General features: G+C 37.0%; 6 protein-coding genes across 7 annotated transcripts; 3 read left to right on the top strand and 3 right to left on the bottom strand.

The window, feature by feature from the left end:
• Positions 1–44: 44 nt before the first annotated feature.
• LOC110607108 (glyceraldehyde-3-phosphate dehydrogenase B, chloroplastic) lies at positions 45–2,781 on the bottom strand. Its single transcript, XM_021746175.2, has 9 exons — positions 2,540–2,781; positions 2,353–2,466; positions 1,729–1,890; positions 1,480–1,647; positions 1,231–1,391; positions 1,072–1,133; positions 939–988; positions 441–847; positions 45–344 (listed from the first exon to the last, which is right to left on the bottom strand). The coding sequence occupies exons 1-9, from the start codon at positions 2,636–2,638 to the stop codon at positions 209–211; spliced, it is 1,359 nt and encodes a 452-aa protein (XP_021601867.2). The 5' UTR covers positions 2,639–2,781; the 3' UTR covers positions 45–208.
• Positions 2,782–3,343: 562 nt separating this feature from the next.
• On the bottom strand, positions 3,344–6,079 carry LOC110607110. 2 transcript variants are annotated; one of them, XM_021746179.2, is made up of 5 exons: positions 5,852–6,079; positions 4,809–4,929; positions 4,510–4,606; positions 4,179–4,265; positions 3,344–3,734 (listed from the first exon to the last, which is right to left on the bottom strand). In XM_021746179.2, exons 1-5 carry the CDS (start codon positions 5,910–5,912, stop codon positions 3,600–3,602), a joined length of 501 nt encoding a protein of 166 aa, XP_021601871.1. In that variant the 5' UTR covers positions 5,913–6,079; the 3' UTR covers positions 3,344–3,599. The 2 variants fall into 2 exon arrangements, with proteins under 2 accessions (XP_021601871.1, XP_021601872.1); XM_021746180.2 differs by having other exon boundaries at positions 4,809–4,863.
• Positions 6,080–6,344: 265 nt separating this feature from the next.
• Positions 6,345–10,323, top strand: LOC110607005 (MLO-like protein 9). The gene is made up of 15 exons (XM_021746046.2): positions 6,345–6,786; positions 7,417–7,474; positions 7,589–7,812; positions 7,902–8,018; positions 8,164–8,221; positions 8,313–8,401; positions 8,467–8,541; positions 8,624–8,712; positions 8,801–8,850; positions 8,947–8,987; positions 9,072–9,245; positions 9,335–9,370; positions 9,460–9,527; positions 9,629–9,689; positions 9,779–10,323. Exons 1-15 carry the CDS (start codon positions 6,658–6,660, stop codon positions 10,061–10,063), a joined length of 1,554 nt encoding a protein of 517 aa, XP_021601738.1. The 5' UTR covers positions 6,345–6,657; the 3' UTR covers positions 10,064–10,323.
• Positions 10,324–11,137: 814 nt separating this feature from the next.
• Positions 11,138–14,752, bottom strand: LOC110606486 (dolichyl-diphosphooligosaccharide--protein glycosyltransferase subunit 1A). Its single transcript, XM_021745307.2, has 10 exons — positions 14,547–14,752; positions 14,082–14,126; positions 13,278–13,912; positions 13,043–13,190; positions 12,797–12,973; positions 12,624–12,692; positions 12,383–12,472; positions 12,059–12,217; positions 11,736–11,960; positions 11,138–11,541 (listed from the first exon to the last, which is right to left on the bottom strand). Exons 1-10 carry the CDS (start codon positions 14,643–14,645, stop codon positions 11,350–11,352), a joined length of 1,839 nt encoding a protein of 612 aa, XP_021600999.1. The 5' UTR covers positions 14,646–14,752; the 3' UTR covers positions 11,138–11,349.
• A 117-nt stretch (positions 14,753–14,869) lies between these two features.
• LOC110606487 (outer envelope pore protein 21, chloroplastic) lies at positions 14,870–17,816 on the top strand. Its single transcript, XM_021745308.2, has 6 exons — positions 14,870–15,155; positions 15,402–15,476; positions 15,550–15,702; positions 15,941–16,039; positions 16,853–16,960; positions 17,547–17,816. The coding sequence occupies exons 1-5, from the start codon at positions 15,063–15,065 to the stop codon at positions 16,934–16,936; spliced, it is 504 nt and encodes a 167-aa protein (XP_021601000.1). The 5' UTR covers positions 14,870–15,062; the 3' UTR covers positions 16,937–16,960; positions 17,547–17,816.
• A 1,617-nt stretch (positions 17,817–19,433) lies between these two features.
• LOC110606021 (RING-H2 finger protein ATL8) lies at positions 19,434–20,435 on the top strand. The gene has a single exon (XM_021744736.2). It carries the CDS (start codon positions 19,510–19,512, stop codon positions 20,098–20,100), a length of 591 nt encoding a protein of 196 aa, XP_021600428.2. The 5' UTR covers positions 19,434–19,509; the 3' UTR covers positions 20,101–20,435.
• Positions 20,436–21,372: the final 937 nt, after the last annotated feature.

Below are 21,372 nucleotides of genomic sequence, written 5' to 3'. Positions count from 1 at the left end.
AGAAAAAGAAAAACTGAGAGTTGCAAAAGCAGAGAACATGTGGGTTTATCTCAGCTAATATATAGTTCATTGATAATAAGCTTCAACATCACTACTTCACAATAATAATATTCCTCTTCTCAGCATTTGATTATTTCAAGCACTAGAAAATCCAGAGTCTCAATAAGATTAAATCAATAAGAAAAGAATTTTAATTATCATCCATAATCTAAGCTTCATAAACTTTGCACTCTTCATCTGCTGGGTTCGTCTCGCAGAAGTCTTCCAATGGATCTCCACTTCCTGATGAAGATACTCCTGACCACTTGCTGGCTACCAAATGAGCCAAATCAACAACCCTTTGGCTGAAAACAAAAATCATAATCATATATTTGTTAAAATCAACAACATTTTTGAAATGCCATTCAAGTCTTATAGTTTAGAATCTCCTGATTCCTGACCTGTAACCCCATTCATTGTCGTACCAGGCAACCACCTTAACCATGTCATCTCCCATGACCATGGTCAATGAAGAGTCTATGGTGGAAGAAACATCACTGCACCTGAAATCAACCGAAACAAGAGGAACATCACACACATCCAATATGCCCTTCAATGGCCCTTCTGCTGCTTTTCTGAAGGCTGCATTGACATCTTCTGCTGTAATACCCTTCTTCTCAACATTCACAACCAGGTCCACTACCGATACGTTAGGTGTTGGGACACGGAGTGCAATGCCATTGAGCTTTCCTTTGAGCTGGGGCAGCACCAGAGACACAGCCTTGGCAGCACCAGTGCTTGTTGGCACAATATTCAATGCTGCAGCCCTGGCTCTCCTCAAGTCGCGGTGTGAAGCATCCAAGAGCCTCTGGACAATGCAATTAAACCTTTCATGTTTACAATTCAATTATTTGCAATAGGCTGTAATAGCTGAGTAGAAATTTTTAGCATTTGCCTACCTGATCTCCAGTGTAGGAGTGAGTGGTTGTCATTGTTCCCTTGACAATGCCTGTAAAGTTAAAATAGTTCTTGATTACAGGATCAAGCCTTTCATTTTACGTGAACCTGAATACTATTTGGAGCAATTCTTACCAAATTCCTCATCCATAACCTTCACAAATGGAGCCAGACAGTTTGTGGTACAGGAAGCATTGCTTCGAAACATAAATAGAGAGAATATCAACTTAATAAAGGATTGATGATTTTAGCGAGAAGATGGATTTTTTTTTCCCCTTTAAAAAAGACACCAACCTTACAATGTTGGAAACCTCGTGACTGTAATCCTTTTCATTAACACCAACAACGTACGTTGGAATATCAGCACCTTTTGCTGGAGCAGTGATAATGACTTTCTTGGCGCCGGCTTGAATGTGTTTCCCAGCTCCAGGGCCGTCCACAAAAACTCCAGTTCCCTGCAAATTTCCCAACACATACATGGTCAAATCATCTTCGAAACATCAAAATTAAATAAAGAAGGATAGTTGAAAGTCGTCCCTGTACCTCAATGACAATGTCTATTCCAAGCTCAGCCCAAGGAAGCTGAAGAGGGTCTCTATTGGAAACAACCTTGATGGGGTTACCATCAACACTAATGGTGGTGTCATCCACGATTTTCACGTCTGCTTTGAATGTGCCTAGCATGGAATCATATTTCAGCAAGTGGGAAGCCTGTATATAGTATGATTAGTTGGTTTCTAGTTCAATTCTTCAAGATGTAGACAACTCATCAGAATATCATAGTTTGCATACGTTCTTGACACCACCACTGTCATTGACAACGATCACATCAAGGGGAGAGTTCTTGCGCCCATGCCAGCATCTCAGGAAGTTTCTGCCAATGCGTCCAAATCCATTGATTGCCACCTTCAGTTTGGCTAGTGTTTCTGCTCTAGTTGGAGTTGATGCTGCTACCTTATTTTCCAAATAATTTCCAATAGAAAATTAATCTAGATATAGGACGCCAAGGATGCATATATCTTAAATGATTTTGCCCAACAAGGACCGCTTATCTTTAATCTTATAAAATTCACAAGCAGACATGAAACCATAAACCTATGATCATTTATAGCCAAGATCTGAAGAACCTAAACTCGGATTATTAATCATCAGATCAATTTGAGAAACCCTTTTCTTTAATTATATATTTACTTAAGGATCAAGAAGAAGTACGGTTTTGAAGTCCTAATTACTTGTACTGCTGCACCATTTCACTAAACATGATAATGAAGCAGAGTAAGTTTAATTCAAACTGATGATATAAAAAAAACTTGATTTTGGTGTAAGTTGGAAAATGAATAGACTCAGCAAATAAACATGGACCTTATTAGCTTCGTAGAAAAACCAGCTTTGAGAGAAAAAGAGTGTGCAGGAAACCTTGGGAGTCATCTGAGCAGCCACCAGATCAAAGAAGGATGTCTCGCTAGCATTCTTGCCATAGGTCACAGAAGAACTGGCTCGAAGTCCAGAAAACTCGGTCACTTCAAACCTCTGCGCAATCAAGTAGAAATTAGAGGGCAGCAACTTTACTTGCTAATATCTATAGATTGCAATATAAAGAGACCTTAGAGGAGCATTGAGTAGGGATCGAGTGGACGCTCTTGTAGGGAAGCCTTGTGCTGGCTGGGATTCTTGAAAGAGCTAGAGCTGCTTGGGAAGCCATTGTTACAACTAAAGCTAGCAGAAAAATTTCCTTGCTATATATACAGTTCAACTCGTTTTTTCAGTTACTCCCATTTTCACTTTGTAAATGTTGTTTCTTCAAACATGGGTACCATTAACTTGAGACCAATGTGTGGTGAGAATCATACATGAGGACATATGGGATAAGGTGATATTTAAGGCCATCAATTTCAAATTCTGAACCACAGATTTGTAACTGTTGTATACTTTTTCTTCAAGTGCCTTTTTGTAGTCTTGCACATTGTAAAAGCAAAGACTTCCTAATTGCCACAATCTGGGTCACGTACTGTTCATGAATTATGTTAATGCCCCGCAACAAATATGTCCCACACACAATAGATTTTTCTTGCTTTATTTTTCTGGCTGATGGGGAAGCCATAGTGAATGGTGGATGACACTCAAAAACGGAGAACATCGATGTCAATTCAGGCTGGCAAGCGGAGAATTGATACAAGGATTGATCAGATTGTTGGGAGTTTTCCGGCGGAGTTAGGCCTTGCTACGTGTATTTCATATAAAAACGGATGGAGAAACCAAGGGGGAAGAAAATATGAATCCCTCTTATGTCCAGAATGGCAAAATCATTTGCCATTTGATGTGTAGCATCGCATAGGCCGAACTAGAAGCTCATTCAGTGCAGGTGGGCTTCAAAGTGTTCTTTTTTTTCTTTTAATGATTTCAAATATTTGGATAAAATTCTTTGGCATTTCATAATACATGCAATCCAAGCACCAAAATCACAGCTATATGGAAGTTTAGGTCCAAATGATGCATCATAAAAGTCACAAAATATGCGTGCCCACTTGAGCCTCAAACACAATTGTGCAAACAACCACACTGCCTGGTAAGAAGAAGACATCATAATCAAGCTCGGCTGTTATTTCTTGCCCTGAAATTACACGAGGGCGAAATGATGTATCGTAACACATACAGTGTCTATCTCATATAGCAGCTTCAATTTCATCCGAGTTCACCGCCACTCCATTTGGGGCATCTTCTGTTCGAAGCTGAGCAGAAACATCATCAATAGCAGAGTTCAGTTGTGCAATCTTCTCGGTTAATATCTTTCGGGTTTTCTGTAAATCAACCAAATCCAAGCATTACCTATCATCAGAAATAGAGGCATCGACCATATAACACATAATCATAAGCGTACAAATGTGATGGTGGCTGGGATCAACTAAGCATTGGCTTTTCAAAATGAAACAAAAACAGCGACGAAGAAACTTCTAAAATCTGCTTCTAAGACAATAATCAACTAGTACTTTGATAGATCAAGAAATACGAATGACTTGGGAAAACACATAGCAAATATGATAATCACAAGTGTTGGAGTTCTTCATGATAAAAGCAGAGTTAAAAAAAGAAAAAGAAAAATAAAAAAAAAAGAAACACTAATTTTAAGCATGGGGAAAAAGCTAACCATACGAAAATATGATAATCACAAGTGCTGGACTGCTTCATTACATTAAAATGCCAATAGTTGACAGCGTATAAACACAACAAGAGCAAAAACTCACCTCCAGAGCCTTTTCTTCATCATAGATGAATTTAGGGAGTTTTCTCATAAGATCTTTGCGGTCGGTACCGGCCAATGCCTTGCTAATCTATATATAAGAAACAAGATTCATCCACTGTTAAAAGTCATTTTTAACAGTAATTTTCGGGTTGCTAAATGTGCATTCACCATTAATTCTAGAAATAGAAGAGCTTAGCCATATCTTAACAACAGAACTATCTTTTAAACATCCATTTAGTTTATCAGACTATGCCACTAATGCTAAAACCATGCGTCTTGAGACTGCAAGTAACCATTCCAAAATGTAATAGCAAAAGGCCAATCAATTATACCTGAGGTGCATATACACAACCAAGTGCACCAACTACAAGTCCTCCCAAAACAAAGCCACCAACAAAAATACCTGCACTGCTTGGCCTTCCACTGTCACTGTAATAGAAAAAAAAGAGCTCAGTCTAGGATAAAAATGATCAGAAAATCTAAAATGCACATTGGTGTAAGAAAATAAATTAGTATTTCCTTTTTTATTTTTCTTCCCTTGCCTTCCCACTAATTAAAAACCATCTCAGTATCTTACACCTTTATGCTAATGTTGTGATGGCATAAAGAAGCAAAAGCAGTGGTACGGTACCTATGTGCAGCTTTAACTGTGAATGCCCTTCTGGAGGTAGCAAGTTGAAGTTTTCCTGGACAATTCAAATTGAACGACAACTTGGTGGGCATAGAACTCTGAAGACATATATCCAATGGGACTAGAAAAAAAATTTAAAAACCAATCAAGATAATATGAAAGCCACGAAATCTTCAATGAACCGATTCACAGCTCAAAACAGAGACGAACTAAGCCTAGAACTTATAAAGATATATGCATTCTGAATATGACACTTCGAGTATGGAGAATTCACAAAGGACATGAAAATTCGATAGTTCAAATGTAGACAGGTTTAACATTTGAAGAAATTTTGGTTTCCTGCCTCATATAACAAAAATATGACAATAAGAGCAATGAGATACACATGTGTTGTATTATTTATAATTGAGAACTACCAATAATGTGTCAGTATGGTGCCATCCAGGACCAGGACAGTCCAGACCCTCAATGGCATGGGATTTTGCACGATGGAAATTAACATTTTGTTGATCTAAATTAATGCCTCGATGATCTGGTTGTTGGAGGAAACAAGCCCTAAAAATTTCAAAGGGATTTAAGTTACTAGATTCCATTCTTTGTTTTGAAGTTATCAAAGTGATAAGGCCCCAGTCACATACCCAGGATAACATTCCCAAACAAAATATGCAGTATATTGGGAACTTAAATTCGAATTTATAGTTTTTCAAGAATCTCAGCTTTCGCTGATTACATAAACTCAAATCCTTAGTAAAACGTAATTCTTTGATTGAGGACGCAAAGGACTTTTAGAATTTGTGACGAATTCAACCTAAAACCAGCATCCTAAACGTTTTAACAGCAGCGGTTCTCGATATATGCACCAAACAAGTGATGCTAAAATTGATTTTCTCACTCATATAACATGCTCAAAAATTAAAATAAAAAGAACAAGTCATTAATTTAAGATGTCGGAAATCCAGAACTTATCCATATAGTAGTAAGGAATTGGATTGCAAAAGAAGAATCAGAAAAAGAAATGAAAAAGAGAGAAAGAGCAGTATTACCAGGAGAGAACTGAACCCGGGGATTTCTGGTAGGAACCAAAGAATTTGAGATGGCTGTCATTGTTATCGACAGTAGAGAGCTGAGAGCGAGGGAGTGTGCTGCGTAGTGGAAGAATTAGATGATGATGATGATGATTGGTAAAGGATCGATGATTTCTAAGCTTCAGTTTCAGTGAGATGAATGAACGAGCGAATGAATGATACTCTACGGACTCATCACCAAAATTGATAATGGACTCTCAGATTTTATGCCTGATTAGCGACGGCGACACGTGTTCTTGGGCCGATTCCCTCCGGCCCGACCCATTAGATGGATCCTTTTCCTTTGTGACCGATCCAGTTTCCTCCATAATGTCATCACGTAACATTATTTTAGTACAAGCCATGCACTTCCTTAATTTTTTTTTCTCTTTTTTTTTTAATTTAAAAGTTTGTAGAAAAAAAAAATAAAAATAGAATAGTGCTAAGCAAAAAAATAGGTACTGTCTTGAAGGACAACCATTATTTGTTCCTTTGTATATTCGCAGTTCAATACAGTTATGAAAGGAAAAAGAGAGCCAAAAAAAGGAGAGAAGGAAAAACAGTCCTCTCGGAATCCTTGAAGCCTGTCAAACATTAGCATCAGCAGCAATTTTCATAAGCTCGCAGAGGTTTGCACAGGTCATGAGATTGAGAAAGGGGGCATTCTAACAAGGCATATGCTCGTCTAGAATTGGATAATTGAATCGAATTGAAAAGTTTTGTTTTTTCTTTTTTAATAAATATATATAAATAAATAATTGTGAAGAGCTCGAGGTTTCAGAGAAATGGGAGGTGCAGAAGCCCCAGGTGCAAGAGAGCTAGACCAGACACCCACATGGGCAGTCTCAGCAGTTTGTGCTGCTATTGTTATGATTTCTATCATCCTGGAGAAAGTTCTTCATTCGACTGGAGAGGTGATTTTTTAAAAAAAAAGAAAAAAAAATTCAAACAATGATTTTCAGTTTCATATATTTGGATTGGCAATTTTTTTTTTTCCTTTCAAGAAGATGAATAATGGGTTCTTGTTGCTTGATTGTATGGAGTTGGATTGATATCTTCAAGGAATCAGCCTTTTTCTTTTTAACTTTGATTCCTATTGTTATACGACAGACATGCATGGGGAAGAATCATTGATTTTGCATTTTTTATTCATTAAGCTGAGATATAACAATCTAAATTTCCATTTTGATTCATTATTTTCATTTTATACAAGACTGAAACATTGATCTCATTGCATTCTCAACTTTCTTAAACATGATAAATTCTTGTAAGGTGTTGAGAGTATTGAAGAAAACAGATCGTAAAAATACAAATTGGGGGCGATGGAGCATTTATTGTAACCATTTAATTTATTTGAATATCTCTGATTTCCCGAGATTCCTGAATCCCTGCAAAAAGAAAGGCGTTTGCCTCATTTTACCTTCATCTTTTTTAACAGGCCTTCATGTCCTGCTTTTTCATTTTTTTTTTCTGTAGGGTTAATCTCTCTCTCTTCATGCGTATATATATGTGTGCATGCTCATTCTGCTGCTTTTATCTGTCAGTGGTTTCAAGAAAGACACAAAAAAGCTCTGTATGAAGCTCTTGAGAAAGTTAAAGCAGGTAAACCTCTTCTGTTTTATCCTAGAATTTATTTTGGTTCTTTATTGGTTTAATAGAGTAGATGTGAATTTCAAGTGATCAATTAATATCCAAATTTGTGATTAATATTTGCAGAGCTTATGGTTTTAGGATTCATATCCTTGCTCCTAACATTCAGTCAGAGTTACATTGCCCAAATCTGTATTGAAGAAGATTATGCATACACAATGTTACCTTGCACCAAAAAGGTTGAAGAACATCATTCCGCCTCTGCGCATGAGGAGGAACATCATCGCAGGCTTCTATGGTATGACCGCAGATTTTTAGCTGGTGGCCACCATGTTAAAGGATGCCAAACAGTAAGCCTATCCTTTTAGGAATTTGTATTGAAAATTGAATCTGTAGCACACAAGTTTAGTTCCTGAAATTGTTTTTTCTGTTATTTCAGGGATATCTACCTCTCATATCTTTGAATGGACTGCATCAGTTGCATATCTTCATATTCTTTTTAGCAGTTTTTCATGTGATGTACAGTGCCATAACAATGATGCTTGGAAGATTAAAGGTATAATAGTTCTGTTGTATTTATTTAGTTTTGTCATTTGGCTTATTACAAATGGAGCTGCAGGAATAAATCAGCATTTCTGATTGCATTCACTCGATACAAATTTATGAGCCTCTTCACTTCTTCACCTTCTTCTTCTGTGCAGACCCGTGGATGGAAAGAATGGGAAATAGAGAATACCAAGGACCACGATGCCATGAATGGTATTTTATTTGGAAGTTAACACATCAAATGATCAATATTCCTGTGCTGTTGAAGTGCCTTATATTTTTGGTGCTGATGTTTACTGTACAGATCCATCAAGATTCAGGCTCACTCATGAGACATCTTTTGTAAAAGACCACACAAATGCCTGGACGAGAACTCCAGCCCTCTTTTACTTTGTAAGGTTTTACAAGGTATACTTTTCCTATTCATATGTCAGTGCTTGAATATTTAATCCTTGCAGGTGTGCTTCTTTCAACAATTCTTTAGATCAGTTACAAAAGCTGACTACTTGACCATGAGACATGGATTTGTTTCTGTGAGTTTCAACAGTATGTAAAAATTTCAACGCTGTCTTGGAACATTTATGATTTGTAAATTAACTGACTTTTTCTTAAAAGGTTCATCTAACACCTTCGAGTAAGTTTGACTTCCAAAAGTACATCAAAAGATCATTAGAAGATGACTTCAAGGTAGTCGTCGGTATCAGGTAAAAATAATGAAATCTGTGTCTTTTACACTTGTGGATGGCGAAGTCAATTTTATTGAAACCATGTATGAATTGTTATTTTTGGCAGTCCATTACTGTGGGCTTCTGTAGTGCTCTTTTTGCTTTTCAACGTTCATGGTTAGTCCTTTTAAATTCCTTTTAGCATTTCACTGGATTTTCAATTTCTGCATTCAAATTTGACTTAGAATATCATGCTGCTTGGTTGTCTTTCAGGATGGCATGCTATGTTCTGGTTTTCTGTACTTCCTCTATTTGTAAGACATTAACCTTACAAGATTCATTGGTAATGTTGGTTAATATTTTACGAGATGAAAGATTAACCAGAAGTGTTATTGAAGATAATCTTAGCAGTTGGAACAAAGCTTCAAGCAATTATAACACAGATGGCACTTGAAATTCAAGAAAGGCATGCTGTAGTGCAAGGAATACCACTTGTGCAGGTTTCTGACAGGAATTTTTGGTTTGCTTGGCCTCAGCTTCTCCTTTATCTCATCCACTTTGTCCTGTTTCAGGTATGAGTTGAGTTGCAAACTAAATTATAAAAAAGGAAAGAAAGAACTAAGCTTTCTAGGATTTTCTAACAGAAATGGTTTATATGTAGAATGCATTCCAGCTAACGTATTTCTTCTGGATATGGGTAATGAGCTAATCACGTTTCCCTGTTGTAATTCCCTTTAACTTTCTTGAATGGATATGTCTAATGACAATTTCTCCTGCTTGCTTCAGTATGAGTTCGGGTTGAAATCATGTTTTAATGAGAATTTCGTTCTTATATACTTGAGGGTTGCTCTCGGGTAAGTTAGATATTATTTTGTTTGTGTAGAGGGGATCATATGTCCTGAAATCAGGTTGCAAATGAACAATGGGATATTAATGGAAGTTGTCATTTACACAGGGTAGGAGCCCAGTTCCTGTGTAGCTACATTACACTTCCGCTCTATGCCCTGGTTACTCAGGTATGGATATGCGAACCTTGAGAATTAAATGAAAGAAAACAAAATTGAAGGTGTTGAGTTGTGTTTTGATATGCATTTGGGAAATTTAGATGGGATCGAACATGAAGAGATCAATCTTTGATGAACAAACTTCCAAGGCCTTAAAAGAGTGGCATAAAAAAGCAGTAAAGAAGACGCACGATGGGAAGCCAGAACACATGACCACCAGGACCTTGGGAGGAAGCCCAGGTGACTCTCCACCTCCAGAACTTATGGGAGATCATCCAGGGGATCAGGAAATGGCAGATGCTGAAGCAGACCACACAGCAAATATCACGGCCACTGTGGATATTAAAGACGATTCCCAATATGACCAACGTGATCTACTAAGTTGATGATGCTTAATTACATGGCAAACAACTGTTTCTGTTTTAGGGTAGCAAACCAAAGCCTTATTAGTAGGTTTTTTTTTTTTTTGGTTCCAAAGTAGTTTATTGTTTGAGATTAAAGCTTAGGTGTTATCGTTTTTGTTTAAATTAATATTTGCTTCAGAGTTGAAAGGTTGACCTTGAGTGTAATGTTATTTAAGGGTCACCCACTCACTTTTGCTACTTGGAAAACCAAAATTATGTAATAAAAATACCGTTTCCTTAACTTTTGGCGTTTTGTATGTATACTAGCGATTTCAACTGGCATTTGAATTGGGTACTTTTACAGTATGGAGATGCATTTGCCCTTTAAGAGAAATGAAATCCAAGGAGAACCAGTTATCATTAGAGCACCAGGAATGAGCTGGTCAGTCCAATGATGTAAGAAGTTGCCTAGGCTGTCAATAAAAATTGCTCAAGGACAACGTGATTCCCGGTGTATTCACATGAAAACTAAGATTTCCGTTCAGCCAACCGCTGCTACATAAATGTGCTAGTCATTTGAACTATGAACTCAAACTCATAGATCTGACGGCCACTGCCACTGGTATTTTGGATTTGAAATTAACAGTTTGCTTTTTTCATTGGTTGCGCAGCTGATGGATTAAAATATTATGACTTTGTAGAGGGAAAAGATCCGATTAACAGTTGAGGTAAAGGTGATTGCAGATGTCAACCAGTGAGAGTCATCTCTGATGGTTGCAGCTATAGATGATTGCAACGTAGCTTGAGGTTAATTGTGGACAAATGTAATTTCCATTTTGGATTTTGGTTTTAGGTTTTAGTTCACTTATTAGGTAAGTTTACCGTGGTTTCTGTAATTGTTCAGTAAAGTTTGTTTTGCTTTTTGTACATAGGAAAACATTTGTTTTACAGAATAAAAAAGGGGCTGTTTGTAACTGGTAAAGCTGATTTGTTTATTCAGTAAACAAGGTATGATTCATATTCGAACTTTAAAAAATATAAACGAGTTGTTCATTCTCACGGTAGATTAATTGTGTTGGCAAACCGATATGAACATGTACAGTACACACAAAAAACTGTTGGTCAAGAGGACTGGTTCGCTTACAGCCCTCTAATCTCTAATTGCTCCCCAAGAGAAGTTCAAAATTCCAGTTTATCATGACAAACTAAAAGTATAGTCTAACAAAATGTAACCATGGAACTCACAGTTATCTCTTCGAACATAACTTAATAAACAACCAAAATTCTGACCCCGATATTTAGTTTTACTACGCCGCTGCTCATTCAATTTATATTTCATCAATGTACTCTAGAAGATCTTCAACCTCCTGTCTCAAGGCTACAACTTTTTGCTGCTGTGGAGCAATCCGATTCTCAATTTCCCTTCCTCCAAGCTTCTTCTCATAGCAGTCCACTATTGTCGAGTGTTTCGCCATCAACTTCTCTTGCAATTCTTTCTCCTTAACCACCAACTCCTCCACCTGTATGATCATTACAGATCACTTAGTAAGAAGATGACTCAAGATAAACCACAACAGGCACCACTTCTCAAGTAAATACCAACTCATGTTGCCTGTGATGGTTTAACCTTTTTTTCCGCTACGTTACTAGGACTAACTATGATATTGAGATGCATTCTAAATCCTTAAGTTGCATCATAAATATAAAAATGAACCTTAGGCAATATATGAGAAGCTGCAGGAGATGATTGTAGGAATGCTAGCAAGGGCTTCAATTCTTTTGAATGTTCTTTCAACAAACTGTCAGCTGCCTTGCGAGCGGTTTTACAAGACTGGACATCTCCTATCCTAGAAAGATCACGTAGAGACGCTTCAAGCTTCTCATGTGTTGCTAAGCATTGCTTGATGATGCTCTCAACCTGCTGAATTGTTGCACGCACCTGAAATTATAAAGATTCTATTATACATGTAGGTTTTCCAAGTTGGAGTTAAAAAACTGACAGTGAACTTGCGAATATTGTGTCAACACCCTACTTACCTCATCCCACTGCAGTTTTGCCAAATAAGAAGCAGATGACTTGGAGATTGACAAGTCAACATGCACATATACAATACAAGCAACAAAGAGGAAAAAAAATCCAGAAATCAACATAAATGGCTCACTAAGCATCGAAAGCTTGTTGAAGCTGTAATAGACCTGCAATAAGGAAGAAGTAATTTCTCAATATTCCCATGACAACTCTAAGGAGAAGCTACCACAGAAATTGCATAAAATTCATGAAACAATGAAGAAGCATTCTTTTAAAAAGGTATTTACTCAACTGAACAGTTCATTCAAATAACAAAGAGGCGAAAGGAGTACCTGAAAATGCTGATTATGCTCTGGCACAATATTGGCCTTTTCCAGCACAACTACTGGTCGACCAACAACATCCAGGTGGGAAATTTTGGACTGTGGTAAACAAAAATTTTGAAATTACATAAAGATGTCCAACAAATTTTCCAAGCATTAAAAAGAAAAACCTATGACTAAAAGTAGTCTAAATGAAAATTGATTTTAAGAATACACGAGAAAGGGATGAAAAAAATTAATTCATAGATACCTCTTGCCTCTGCTTCACAGCAAATGGGATTGAAACAGATAAATCTCTGGACCCCTCAGGCAAAACAACCTGCAATCAAAATACTGAGTCAAGACAGCACTACTGTAGATCACAAGGCTGCAGCTGGTAGATATTTACATAACCTAAAACCAAATGAGCACTATATCACAAACCTTCACGATTAGATTATCAATTACCAACTCATTAATAGGAGAAGCAAAAGAGATGTTAAGGAAACGTTTCCCCTCTGACTCAAACAAGAAGTCCTGAAGTGGCATACTATATCCAATGGTAAAAGCTGTTCTCCAGCCTCCAAACATTGGATATCTAGGTTCCATCAATAGCTCTATCTGCAAATACAAGAGGTAACTCAATTAGAAGCAGGAGTTGAAAAGATCTGAACAATTCAAAATATCTACCTTTTTAGAATCAGCCCAAAGATGAGATGTAGATATATTCCCAATTTCATCCCTATAATAAATGGAATGAGCTCTGGGTGGCAATTTTGCAACAAGATGTCTAATGGCTGATGCACCTCTAACTTGTGGTCTGGCCTGGTAATCAAGCCTGCAAGATTTAAGAGAGAAGAAAAATCAGAATAAAGTTTACAGAATCTTAGCAAAAGACAAACAGATCAAGTACATTCTTACTGACCTAGAAAATTCACCCTTGCTTTTAGCACCTTCATGGACAATGTTGTAGCATTCTGTGACCTGCACATTGCCCCAATGTGAAACCTCTATCTCTTTCACCAACTCCTTAGCAACAGCAAAAGGCTGATTGGTTTCAAAATGCACAACTATGGGCAAGAATGAAAATGGCTGGAGATTCTCATATGGACCATATTTGATCTCTGAGCCATGAATCTTAGTATTCTCAATTTTTGTATACGACTCTATTCTCCCATCAGGCAGCTTAATGCTGAGTGACTGAAACTTTACTGCATATGGAGAGAGATAGTGTGCACTATCCTGGTACAAAACCAACTGAATATCAGCCTGAGTAATTTTCTCAGGAAACGGTTTTAAAGTATGGGTAAAAACGGCCAAAACATCCAGAGTCACTGCATCCCCTTCACCAAGAGCCTTGGGTAATGATACAGAATAAATATTCAATGCAGGAGGCATTCCTTTTGGATTGGCAGATTCAATAGGGAGACTAACACTAGAACCTTTTGTTTTGCCTTTTCCTTCATTAGCTGTTGCCACCAAATATACCAAATTTTTTGCCTGAAGCTCTGGGAAAGCCAGCAAAACCTCTGAAACGAGACTGGAACCAGCATTCTCCACCTGAAGCAACAAATTTGGTCAGAGGATCATAACTATAAGAAACTAACATAAATAAATGCAATAAGCTGCCAGAAAAATACGAAATTCTAGCTTTAAGGTTCAAAAATCGTTCTACAAAAAATTAAACCAGAAAGGAAAACACAGACACAGAGGAAAACCAGTTAAGCACCTTTAGGTTTGAAGTGATGCGTACAATTTGTGAAGTCAAATCAATCTGCAATAGAAAATCAAGCTAGGGTTATCAACAAGAATCAGAAACAAGAACAAGAAAAAATTCAATGCAATAAACAACATGCATTTATCAAAAGTGAGACAGAACACAGTAATCTAAGGTCAATTCTGAATCTCAACATAGAAGACAATTCAAACAGCAAAAGAAATCAATAGAAGCTGATAAAAGCTCTGTTATTTCTCTTCCTTTCTACTCTCTACTCAAACCAAATACGAAACTTCAGCTCATTTGGCTTCCATTAGATCACAAAGATGAAAACAAAGCAAACGAGATCTCCATAAACTGAAAGCATTATAGCTTAAAATGATGAAGGAGCTCAGTTTTCACAGCAAAAAGGGTTGCGAGAGAGACACGGTTTTTTGTAGAAACTGGAGACAGATAGAATAGGAGGAAATAACTTACACGTCGATCAACCTTAGAGAGTATCAGATCGGAAAGTACAGGAGTTGATAGAATTGCAATAGTAAACACAAGCAGATTGAACCTCAACCAAAACCCCATCTCGTTGATTCTAATCCAATCTCAGATAGGCTCTGCGTCTGCGTCTGCGTCTGCGTCTGCGTCTGCGTCTGCGTCTGCGCCTGCGTCTTCCTCGATAGTTTTCCTTTTCCTCAAAAACTAATGAAGATCGCAGTCTCTCTCCTCAATGGCTGGTTCAGCTGGCTTGGGCCAGCCCATTAGACAAAGCCCATAACTTTAACAGTAATTTCTGGCCTCGTACCTGAAAAAGTGGCCTTACCTTGTTGGTTCAGTTTAGCCGTAGCTCTCCAAGATAACAGAGTGAAGAAGCACCGTATATTGTGCCAGTATACACCGCAGCCAGCGGCGATAACTGTGGTCTGCGCTGTGGACGGGCAAGTCAATTTTCGGTTCAGGGCTTCTCCTCTTCTTATTCAGATTAGACTTCATACCAAACGTATGGAGACGTCTTTGAGATATGGAGGAGACTCCAAAGCTCTGAGAATCCATGCCAAGGAAAAATTTCCTCTCGATTCTATAACCCGCTTGCAGGTGAATTCATCTCTCTTTACTGTATTTATTCACAAATATTTCTTATCCTTAAGAGGTTTAACTTCTAATTAACTTCATTGTTTGTTAAAATTGCTTGATTCCATGCGAAGCCTATACATTTTCTGTTGCCAGAGGCTGATTTATTACCATCTTCAAGCGCTTCACTCCTGCTCATTTGGAATTCATGTTTGATATTAGCTGGCATTGATTTCCTCCTCTTTTGTTTTTTATTTAAATTGTGGTTAGGTTCATGGAGCCCTAGATACAAGAATTGGGGCGCCAAGCTATTTTAGTGCAATGATAAGACGCTTCTACCCAGATGTACGTCTTCCTTTTTTCCTTGTCTTTAGATCTTTATTGTTGTTATACTGATTATTTTGTTGACTGATAATAGTTGTCAGCCAGCCTTGGTGTGGGATTGCAGTACGATAAACATGAGAAGCTCACATACAGAATGCGAGCAAAGAAAGCCTTTCCTGTGACTAGTGATGGTTTGTTAAGCTTCAATATTAAGGGATGGTGCAATATTGACAAAGAATTTAAAGAGGTTGGTGTTTTCTTTGGTTCCCGGAGAAGCTTAAAGGAACTGTAGTTGGTTTATTAGGATTCTTGCTCCTCCAATCATTTTAGCCTGATGGCATTGTTATATCTTTTTGCCATTTCCCAAAATTCCAAATGTATTTTTTTTTTCTCATATAATTATTATAACTAGGAAATGAAAATCTGAAACGTAATATGTTTTTCTATGTTCCCTGTGCAATTAATGTTTTCTGATATGTTGACAGAGGAAGTCAAAAGGAGCTGCAGAATTTGCTTGGAGCATATTTAATTTTCAGAAAGACCAAGACGTTAGGTTCAAAATTGGGTATGAAGTGGTGGATAAGGTATGTTCCGCTTGCCAATAATGTTTAGAAGTCTACTAGTGTACTTCTTAAACTTCATACAATTTATCATCATTAATTTTCTGCATACAAATGTGCTTCAATTTGCATTGTATAGCTTGTGTCATGATTCTTCCTGACCATTCTGTCTTCCACCATTGATTTTTATCTTTACCTCTTCTTTCTCTCTATGAACAAGAAGATGAAAATGATGATGTTAATCTTCCAAGAATATAATGCAATCTTCCAGTTTACACATTTTTAGGTGGAAGGTAGATTTTAGCTTCTGGTTAAGCATTAGGCACAAATGTTTGTTATGATTTACAGTAAACCAGTGAGGGAGGGAGAGAGGGAGTGCAAGCAAAGGAAGATGGGGAGGGGAGATTGCTCAGAGATGATGAGGACGAATTCTAATTGGCCGATTACAATGTCCCGGCCAGTTGTCCAAGTTGCTTTTTCCCCGCTTTTGGAATTGAAGGTTTTTTTGGGATAAATTGAATAATTAATTCTGAATTAGGGTCACATGTTATAATGACTGTTTCAATTACAACAAGCAAATGATTTTGACACTCCTTTCCTGCATGATCTCAATGAGTCAGCTGCTTAAATATTCATAACACCTGCTTTACTTTATCAGGGGACAATCAGGTTAGAAAGAGTGTTTATGTGTGTAATGATGCAACTTAGTGAGATGGTACCTTCCATTAAAAAATCCATTAGTAGCTTTCACCGTGTAGCATACTGATCTTCAATTTTCTCATTTGCTGTTGAATTCTCAAGTTAACTCCTTTTGCTCCTTTTTCTTCTTCCTTTCAGGTTCCTTACGTGCAGATTAGGGAAAATAACTGGACCCTCAATGCTGACATGAATGGTAGATGGAATGTGAGATTTGATTTGTGAGTATGAATCGGCATATCTTTGGAGGTGAGACGCTCAACTGAAAATTGCTGATTATGTTTATTTCAATTGAGTAGGTGCTTAGAACTCAGAAGTGATTAGTAGAATACTGATTGGCCTTTATGTCTTGGGTCCTCAACTGGATTTTCAAGGGCCACAATGTGCAAGAACACTTTATTCACGACTAACAACTTGTCATCCATAGGAGAAGTCTAAAACTGTCCCTCATATTTTAGGGTGAACGATTTAGTAAAGCTCTTCCATCAAAAGTTGTCCCTCTGTTAGGGTTACATTGAGTAAATGTGCAATGCTGGTAAACAAAGGTGAAGGGTTGCTTCAGATACATTGAGAGCACAAGAGAAATAACTGTCTTTGTAGACTCTGTTCTTCATAGCGTTCCCAGTTCCATGACTCAGGGATGTGGAACAAAGTCCTAAGGTTTATTTGTTTCCTGTTACCTTTTATTCATTGAAGAATTTTCTTGTTGTAAATATTTAAACTTTTGCCATATATAATCACAAGCACATCTGGCTCTTTGTTTGGTGTTGGTGCATTAAGATATATATTTAGGTCTATTATTTCAATGACCAAGATTTCACATTGTTGGTTGCAGGCATGATATGTGAGATACACAATGAGTTGGTTTATGCCAGTCTACCAAAGAGTTCTGACGTAAATGTTGTCGCTGTCTCACTGGGTGATTGTGAAGGCCAAACTCTTGAACTTAAATGTTACCTGGAACTATGATTCGTCCCTCTTTTTATGTCAAGCCATATTTTCTTGTTTCAAATATTGGTGATTTTATTGACTATTACTCTGAATGTTCTATATTCCATCATATCAGTGATTGCCTAACGATATGTCATAGAGATTATTGGTTTAAGACGAGTTAGAATGAACTGATTCCTTGATTAGAGACATCCTATATTGAGTGGACATGTGATCCCAACTTCTGTGGTTGCAAGTCACTTACAGCAAGCTTTGGACAAAAAGTTAAAACTGATTTGTAGCAAAATTCGACTTGCTATTTATGTAAGCCATAATCCTTTGTCCTCTAGGTACTCCTCTCCGGAGGCTAAACAGGATTATAGTTGAATGTTTGATATTTCCCAACTCTTTCGTGTTTTCCTTTCATGGTTTGTGGAGCTGTTAGGGGCTGTGGCTTTCTACCTCTCAGGGATGCAAAAGCAGCCAACTTGGATGTAAGATGAGAGGAAGATATGGTCACAGCTCACAACAGACTTGGGAATACCATCTTATCAAGTTTAATACTATGCTTGGTAGAAGTTGTTAACTTGTTAGAGATAGAGCAATCGTTTTTAAAGTCATATTGATATATTATATGTATTAGATCGATAAGCAAAGAGCGAAGCCCATGAATTGTGGTAGAGAATAGCCCCTTAACAAAAATGGATATTGTCACACACACTTACAGGGAGACGTGTAATGGTCCTACTGAAGCTGGATTTTATCCCCTTTGGATATGAGTTTTGTGCATCCTGCAGCAATAAAATCAATGGAATAATAACCAGTGAACAGCAAAATAATTTGAAATCATTAATCGTGGACTGATGACTCTTGAAAAGTTAATTCTAAAACTTAATTTTATAATCACAGATTGAATATTTATGTTAAGATTTATTTTAAAAATGAAGCTCAAATTTGCCATGCATTGCTTTTTGACACGAGTAAAAAGTCGGTGAAGGATGTTATGCATCAAACGCAGAAAGCTTTACCATCACAATCTTGGATTGTTTGGTAACACCTGTGTCTTGGGTAAAAGCTTGCTTTTATACAATAATTTTGTACTTCTGACGATCAATGTTTCTTCTTATAATTTGGTCTCTTGGGTTCTTGGAATACGTTGTCCCCATTTTTGTATATTTAAATTTCATTCTTTCTAAGTTGTAAAATAAAATATAAAATAAAAAAATATTAATAGGGAATAAAAAAAGCACTCATAGATTTCCCAATCCTCAATTCCTATGTCTTTAAAAATAAAATAAAAATAAAAAAGAATCGTGAGGAAATTGTGTTATATCTTTATGCAGCAAAGAGAGATTCAACCTGTAACAAAGATTTTAGCTCTTTTTGCGACATGTCCGTGGTGGATTAGTTTATTCAATTCATAAATTTCAAAATTAATTTTTGACCTCATGGATACAATCGTTGTCTCTGTTGCAAATACATTATGATTAATTTACTTCAACTCATAAAAATTATATTAATTATTTATATGTAAAAATATATCTATTGAATGAGATCAAATTTTATCATGATAAAAATAATTTTGAGCTAAGCTAATAATATATTTGATCGAGAGGTTGTTTTTGTTGGTTATTCTTAGTAAAAACTTATTTTATTTTTGGAAAAAGTAAAAAAATAATATGAAAAAAAAAATTAATAAATACATAAATAAATTGTACTAGTATTTTATAACAAATTAAAATAAAAGGGCAATAATAAAACCCAGCCCAAATCATTCAATGCTGAGATTAATAATCATACTAATAAACACTTTACGCACACTGTCACGCGCTGTGAAACAGCAAGGCAATTTCACCCTCTCGCTTCAAATGACTCGTTGTTTCAGGTTTCTTCGCGCCGTAAACTCGTCGGCGATCACCGGCGCTGCTACTTCGGACTCGCCGGAACAACCGGCTACTTTGGACTCAGATTTCGTGGTGATACTGGCTGCACTTCTATGCGCTCTTATATGTGTTCTGGGACTCATCGCCGTCGCCCGCTGCGCCTGGCTTAGAAGGCTTTCTTCCCCTACTAACTCCAGGGCTTCGGCTTCGGCTCGGTCTCAGCCTCCTCTTCATTCAGCTGCAAACAAAGGTCTGAAGAAGAAGATCCTTCACTCCCTCCCTAAACAGACCTTCTCTGCCAATTCTGCAGCCAAATTCACCGATTGCGCAATTTGTCTGACGGAATTCACAAACGGAGACGAAATCCGAGTGTTGCCTCAGTGCGGTCATGGATTCCACGTGAACTGTATCGACATGTGGCTAGGGTCCCACTCATCCTGTCCATCTTGCCGTCAAATTTTGGTGGTAACCACGTGTCAGAAGTGTGGCGGTTTCCCGGCTAGTACGAGCGGCGGAGCTGGAACGGAGGCTAGATTCAAGGAGCGAGCAGATGAGGCCAATAGGTTCTTGCCCTAGCCTTCTTATCTCTCGTTGTGTGATAGTAATTAAGATGCTTGACTATTAGTCCAGGAACTAAATTAGATGGAGAGCAGCAAATTAGGATTAGAAAAGGAAGAATGAAGCATGGATCCGACTAGAAATTGTGTTTTGGCTTACGTACCTGTGTGTATGTCAATATCTGTAAAAATAAAAAAAAAAACATTAGAAAAATTACCCCAACAGAAAGAAATAGTCAACCTTGGTTGTGTAATTATTTAGTGATTAGGGTGTAATTTAAAATTTTAATCTCTCTCACCCAGGAGTTGTGCTGGGTGCTAATGTGCTGGGCAATTTGTTTTTTACCCTTTTGCAAGCAAATTGTGTCGCTTTTGGTGACCCATCCTTGTATACTTTTATCAAACAGTTTTAAAAGAGTGAAGCCAACGAAGGAAAAACTTACACTGCTACCTTATTAACCAATTAGAGTAATATCGCCATCTTCATTTTAGGATTAAATAATTCTTATTTATTTTCTATATAAATTTAGATATTCACAGAACGTAATTCTTAATGCACTATTATCTATACTCAATTAAAAACAAAAACAAAAACAACCTCTCCCATTATGGGTTTTGGTTTGGTTGAATTTATAAATGAACCAAACGTGTGCTTATGGTATGCTTACACAAATGCAAGTCACTAACTTGTATATTTATTTTATAAATCACTAATATCGTGACGAATCTAGAAAGAAGTTTTAATGTTATTTTTCTTTTAATAAAAAAAATGGTGGGATTGACTTTTTACTTGTAGAAAAAGTTTTACATTTAAGAAACTCAAAAAATTAAAAAGGGATATATACAAAATATATTACTCCAAAAATTGACCTCATTTCGGTTGGTACATCCCCCCTGACTAATAAGTGTTGACGGAATTGGAATACGGATTCCTTGTTTTGTTTGTGTTGACCCAATGAAATGAAAGGAAGTATTCACTGGAACCCTCCAATTTAATAAGCTTTATATTGTACCTGCATGACCCACCAAGTCACCACCTCACACATCACATTATTAAAATCATCTTAATGATAATATTTATCACCGCTGAGGAATAAATAATACATTAAATTAAACTCATCAAGTTCAGTTTTCGATTTTCTCAAACCATAACCACAATTCAGAACACATCTATGTAAAAAAAAAAAAAAATTGTTAGATATACTAAATAATCTGTCTTAAAATGATGCAACTAATAGAGAAAATGGGATATGAATGCAATCTTGTGACATCATTAGCGACTATAGATCCT

This window comes from Manihot esculenta, chromosome 18, assembly GCF_001659605.2.
Source record: "Manihot esculenta cultivar AM560-2 chromosome 18, M.esculenta_v8, whole genome shotgun sequence".
Taxonomy (NCBI): Eukaryota; Viridiplantae; Streptophyta; class Magnoliopsida; order Malpighiales; family Euphorbiaceae; genus Manihot; species Manihot esculenta.
The sequence above is the reverse complement of the archived record's forward strand: the minus strand, read 5'-3'. Positions and strand labels throughout refer to the sequence as shown.